We start from the raw sequence: 6199 nt of genomic DNA, 5'->3' as shown, positions 1-6199 counted from the left end.
ACTTAAATAACGGGTTGGAATGGCAATTGACATGAAACTGTTTATCGCAGTGGGCTGGACTTCTAATTAAATAACAATTCTCCTTTTGGTGACAATTAAATTCCTAGTATTTATTCAGCGGCAAATAGCGTTTCTCGTGATTGCTGATGTAGTCAAGTGACACTTGATACTTTTCTCAGCGCTGGAAGGATAAGCTAATCACAGTCGTTAGTTATTAGGAATTTTAAAAAGCGTTTTTTTTTTTTTTTTTTTTTTTTTTTTTTACTGAAATTCCTGTAGTTTCTAACCAATTAAATTTAGATTATTAAACTATTACATTTTATTATTTTCAAATAAAATCAATAAGATAAAAAACGGCTAAGATTTGAAAGACTCACAGGTAGATTTCACATTTCCTCCCAGTGGTCCAAAAAATAACCCTTATTTTTAAAAAATAAAATTATTTCTGCAGTTCATTTTTGTTGTTGCGCGCTGAAATGTTGTGTATTAATTGTGAAAATGTTTTTGATAGTTCTTAACGCAGAAGTGATGTTAGTGAGAAAGTGAGAAACCTTGGGTCAAGCGTCAAGTGTTTGTTTTAAATAGATCATCGTTATGATGACCGCTGTCTTATATTTATATATATATAGGATTGTTAGGAACACCATACTTATACTGTGTTTGACCCCCTTTGCCTTCAGAACTGCCTTAATTCTATGTGGCATTGATTCAACAAGGTGCTGAAAGAATTCTTTAGAAATTTTGGCCCAGATTGATAGGATAACATCTTGCAGTTGATGGAGATTTGTGGGATGCATATCCAGGGCACGAAGCTCCCGTTCCACCACATCCTAAAGATGCTCTATTGGGTTGAGATCTGGTGACTTTAGTACAGTGAACTCATTGTCATGTTCAAGAAACCAGTTTAAAATGCTTCAAGCTTTGTGACTTGGTGCATTATCCTGCTGGAAGGATAATAATTATTGTAGCCATCAGAGGATGGGTACATGATGGTCATAAAGGGATGGAAATGATCAGAAACAATGCTCAGGTAGGCCGTGGCATTTAAACGATGCTCAAATGGCACTAAGGGGCCTAAAGTGTGCCAAGAAAACACCACACCATTGCACCTCCATCACCAGCCTGCACAGTGGTAACAAGGCATGATGGATCCAGGTTCTCATTCTGTTTACGCCAAATTCTGACTCTACCATCTGAATGTCTCAACAGAAATCGAGACACATCAGAATAGGCAACATTTTTCCAGTCTTCAACTGTCCAATTTTAGTGAGATTGTGCAAATTGTAGCCTCTTTTTCCTATTTGTAGTGGAGATGAGTGGTACCCGGTGGGGTCTTCTGCTGTTGTAGCCCATTAGCCTCAAGGTTGTGCGTGTTGTGGCTTCACAAATGCTTTTGCTTTGCTCAAAATTGCTTAAATCACCTTTCTTTCCCATTCTGACATTCAGTTTGTATTTCAGGAGATTGTCTTGACCAGGACCACACCCCTAAATGCATTGAAGCAACTGCCATGTAATTGGTTGATTAGATAATTGCATTAATGAGAAAATGAAAGGGTGTTCCTAATAATCCTTTAGGTAAGTGTGTGCGTATATATATATATATATATATATATATATATATATATAGACAGTATATATAAATTAGATTTTAAAGTTATATTTCAATTATCTTTAGCCTAATTTGTTGCTTCATGTCTAATTCAAATATTTTCTTGTTTTTGTTTCTGTTGCTGCACTCTAATGCCACAATTGTTCGTATTTGGCAAGATAAATTATTTAAATTGTAACTGAGAAACTGTACTGAGTCAGAATGAAACATTACATGCGGTTCTTGTGTGTACAAACAGCCTCGAGAATAACAAGGGAAACCTGATCAGTATTAGGAGTTTATATGCCTTGGAAACTCTCTCTGGGTGGTAAAAACATATTGCAGAAAACAAATTGCCGGACTGGTTAGATGGGAATGTGAAATGATACACCTGTTGGGACCTGGGGGCTTATTATGTCTCTTGAGTGTGTTGTCCATGTGTTTGTGATTCCACCATTATGTGAACTTATTCCCATGTGAATTGGTGTTTATTTTTGTACAATTAAATGTATAGGTTAAGAATAAGCATAGTAAGCATGTAGTTGCATCTGATCAAATGTGCATTTTTATTCATTAGCTTGGGTTAAACTAATTTTACTTTGTTGGATCAGCAGCTATGCTAATGATGTCTCTATTTTGTTTCTATGTTTTGCCACGGGATAGGATTTACACAAGCTCCAGTCTGGATCCAGAACACCTGAGAAGAGATGATGCTGAGCCTCAGAGGACCTCAGATGATGCTAACCCTGAATCAACAACAGAACTAACAAATATTGCTACATGTGTGACTGCATCATATAATAATTTTTTATTAATAATATTAATAATGTTCATCGTCTAGCTAACTACGTCTTAATTAATTATTTTTTTCTAAAAATCCTGGCAAACATGCACAAACTGACAGTCACCACCATAAGCTATTAATAAATATTGTAGAAAAAATTATTTTCTGTAAAGTTGCTTTGTAACGATTTGTATTGTAAAAAGCGCTATACAAATATACTTGAATTGAATTGAATTATTCAAATAAAGAATTCAAATAAAACGTGTCTGGTTTCACAAAATTGGTAGGCTAGTGTATTTTTCTGGAATCACGAGACTTGGCATATGTTATCATTATTGAAATTTGCTGAAGTCATTACTGTATTCTTGACATCATCACTCCCTGCCTGGGATGGTTACTATGGAAACGCAGTGGCGCGAGGCGGGGTTCGCAGATTCAACGCCGGTCGGTCTCGCGCACTGCGATGATCAATCCCGTGCATGACAGCTATTGTCCTCGCGCTTGAAACGTAACACCTGCACGACTAAACTAAAGCCATTTGCGACAGAGGAAAGCATGACAGATAAGGGGGACATCCGACACGTAAGTATGATGACGATGATTTTAGAGTTTATCCGCAACTGAGATTGATGTTTTGGAACAGTGTCGTAGACTACTCAATGGGCTCATGTATTGGACTCTACGCTGATAAATATGTCATATAAATCACTGCTACATTTATAAATGCTACGACTCATTTAAATATTAACATATTAAAATTGAGAACTGTAATTTTCAAAAGGAAAAATATTCTGAGGACCTATTCTGGTCCTTCTTGTATCACAGCGATGGGTATAAGGTAGCTATCGTGATGATTTTAAATCAGTACAATAATAAATAATTTTACGCATTTTGCCTGACTAGCCTATAGCATCAGTTATTTGAATGACAGTAAAACCCTATTCCTGCAGGAGGAGGACTATGTTGGGGAGATCAAAGGGGGTCTACGGCCGACCATGAGGCTGGTAGTGATGGGTATTGTTCACAAGCAGCCCAAAAGGTTAGTATCAGACACACCTGTCTGTGCCTTCGCCAGCACTTGCGTGCATTTGTCCACTGTCACATCCGCACAATGACTCGGTTCATTGAGGATGATCGACGCGCCTCCACTGCGATAACACAATGAGCCAGTTGTATCGGGGATTAAACCGTTTTAACGTCTTTAAAAGATGGGTGTAAACAGAGAACACTAGACATAGAACTCAATTCAAATGCATGTGGGAAAACACCATTTGTGTGTGTGTGTGTGTGTGTGTGTCTTTGTATAATATGTATAGATGTGTGTGTGTGTGTGTGTGTGTGTATATATATATATATATATATATATATATATATATATATATATATATATATATATATATATATATTGTAAATAGCTTATGCTGTATACTATACAATAGAATGCTATACTATGCCACATGCACAAAAGAAAGTTTTACCTTAAAAATGTAAACATCGAAATTAACTGGTTTTATTCAAGTCAAAACAATTATCATTGAAATAACTGGTACATTGTTTTATACCAACAAGTCTGCGGGTTACCGGTTTTTACAGTGTATACTGGTAAAAAAAAAAAAAGAAGTAAATAACTTTTTTAAAATAAATTCTAAACAAATGTGATGTTTGAGCAGGGAATTCTGACCAGGAACACACATTCTTCTCCATAGTTTGAGGAAATGTATACTTTTAACATACTGTAAAAATTGTATTGTCAAATACATTATTTCGTATAGGTTTATAGGTTTTTACTATAACATTTTAACATTTATTATTATTATTTTTTTTCAATTACAATGACAGACATATTTTACAGTGCAATACATTTGCTTTTCCAGTGTTTTTATCAGTGTGGGAAAAAGTTAAATTCCCATGAAGGCTTAGCCAGCCATATCTGGAAAACAAAAACAGCCTGGACATTTATGGTCATATTTGGTAACTAAGTGTAACCCAAAACCTGCTGGTTCATAATGTGATTTGATCTGGAGCTTCACAGATCAAAGAGCAGAACTCAGATTCCATGGAATTGACTCTGCTAATAATATGTTAAAATTATCTTTGTTATGTTTGTTACTGATGTTAAAAATATTATTTTTTCTGTCTCTTTAGTATGGTAGTTTTAGTGGCATGCCAGTCTAAAGGGGAGGGGGATGAAGAAATGGAAGGTGATGTGGGTCTGGAGTTGAAAGTGAACTTCTCACAGAAGGCTGTGCTTCGTAACGCTCGTCTGTCAGGACAGTGGGGCGCTTCAGAAACCGCCCTGTCTTTCTTTCCCTTTGCTCCAGGAGAGGCATTTAAGGTAAAGAGTCAGAGTGTGTTTGGAGGGTTTGATAGAGCTAATAAAGCTGAAATCTTTGGTAATGTCTAACTGCTCTGTCACAATAATGTTATTTTCATCTTGTGTGTCTCTCAGATGGAGATTGTGTGCGAGCACCAGCAGTTCCGTATTCTGGTGGATGGGCAGCCGTTGTGTGGTTTCACTCACAGACTGACTCAGCTCGCATCTCTCACTGCTCTTAAAATCAATGGAGACTTACAGCTTACCAAAGTGGCTTGAGCAAGTGAAGAATTTCCTGCCAAGATGACACAGACTATTCACAGAAGCAACTTAGCTGAGGATTTAGAATCCTGACCGTACTGTACACAATTGTCTTTAAGTTCCAGAACCCCCTCAGTTCATCTAGAACGTATTTTAGTTGGGTCTGTTTGTTTTGATAAACTAATTGCCCATTTTACCGTATATTGTTTCTCCAGTGATTTTTATTTTTAGTGGCAAATGAGACTGTTCCTTTTAAAAGGGTTTTGCATATGTTTAGACACATTTGTAGGAGAACATTTGTAGGTTACCTTACGTGCAACCTATTCAGATAGCATAACAATTCTAATTAAGAATGATTTGCCATAAACTAATAGAGATAGATTTCTTTCATATAGTTTTCATAATACATAATGTACTACCTGAAATGTTTTGTTTGCTTTCGATTAGATATTTAGTCTCTTTGGCTCTTTGATACAGAAGCAAAAGTGCCTTCATTTGTTCCATTAGATGCACTTATACAGTAGAGGACTTTTGGTGTGCTTGTAGCAGTAATTCTTGTAGTTCAAATTTATTTGCATTTACACATTTGGCAGATGCTTTTATCCAAAGCAACTTGCATTGCCTTCAAGGTATACATTTGATAAATTCCTGCATTCCCTGAGAATCAAACATAGAATCTTAGTGTTGGCAGTGACATTCTTTACAGTTTAAGCTACAGGAATGTTTTTTGTTTGCCTGTCTGAAAATTTATCATTTCAACAGAAGTGAGTAACTAAGATAATCATTTTTGTTTATCCTTTGTTCATTCAAATGTACTTCAAAACAGTTTTGATAACATTCAGAACTTAATGATTCATAATTGACACCCGATTGTTCTCTTTAAAATGCAGTTCCCTGTGATTGTATTGATTTAAAAAAAAAGGACTCAAAGTCCATCTGAAGCCTGTACTTGGTGCTGTCTATCTAAACACGTAATGCTGCAAATGAAGCATGTGTTAAATAGCAAGGTTTACTTGAATGTCTTTTATCATCTAATAACTGCAATATCTTCTGTAAACAGTAAACTTTTCTTAAAAAACTTTTAAGATCTGATTAAGTTAATTAATGTATGTGTGTGTGTGTGCATGTAAAAGTTTACATTTGGGTATGCTTGAAAGAGAGAGAGCAAGAAATATATAAACAAATAAAGTGTGTGTTTTAGAACCATAGCAACAAACCAATGGACTTGTGCAAGACTTGAAGTCAGTTATTT

The 6199-nt window shown here is 35.7% G+C and overlaps 1 protein-coding gene across 1 annotated transcript; it reads left to right on the top strand.

Moving 5' to 3' along the window:
* Positions 1 to 2805: 2805 nt before the first annotated feature.
* LOC128026761 (galectin-related protein B-like) lies at positions 2806 to 6140 on the top strand. The gene is made up of 4 exons (XM_052614031.1): positions 2806 to 2954; positions 3323 to 3411; positions 4518 to 4707; positions 4822 to 6140. Exons 1-4 carry the CDS (start codon positions 2928 to 2930, stop codon positions 4963 to 4965), a joined length of 450 nt encoding a protein of 149 aa, XP_052469991.1. The 5' UTR covers positions 2806 to 2927; the 3' UTR covers positions 4966 to 6140.
* The last annotated feature ends 59 nt before the right edge of the window (positions 6141 to 6199 follow it).

Source organism: Carassius gibelio, chromosome A13 (assembly GCF_023724105.1).
Source record: "Carassius gibelio isolate Cgi1373 ecotype wild population from Czech Republic chromosome A13, carGib1.2-hapl.c, whole genome shotgun sequence".
Taxonomy (NCBI): Eukaryota; Metazoa; Chordata; class Actinopteri; order Cypriniformes; family Cyprinidae; genus Carassius; species Carassius gibelio.
This window is presented reverse-complemented; position numbering and strand designations above follow the sequence as displayed.

Coding starts and splice junctions, on each gene's coding strand:
- LOC128026761 (XM_052614031.1), top strand. CDS start 2,928: ATGACAGATAAGGGGGACATCCGACAC. Junction 3,412..4,517: donor GTTCACAAGCAGCCCAAAAG/GTTAGTATCAGA, acceptor CTGTCTCTTTAG/TATGGTAGTTTTAGTGGCAT. Junction 4,708..4,821: donor CTCCAGGAGAGGCATTTAAG/GTAAAGAGTCAG, acceptor TGTGTCTCTCAG/ATGGAGATTGTGTGCGAGCA.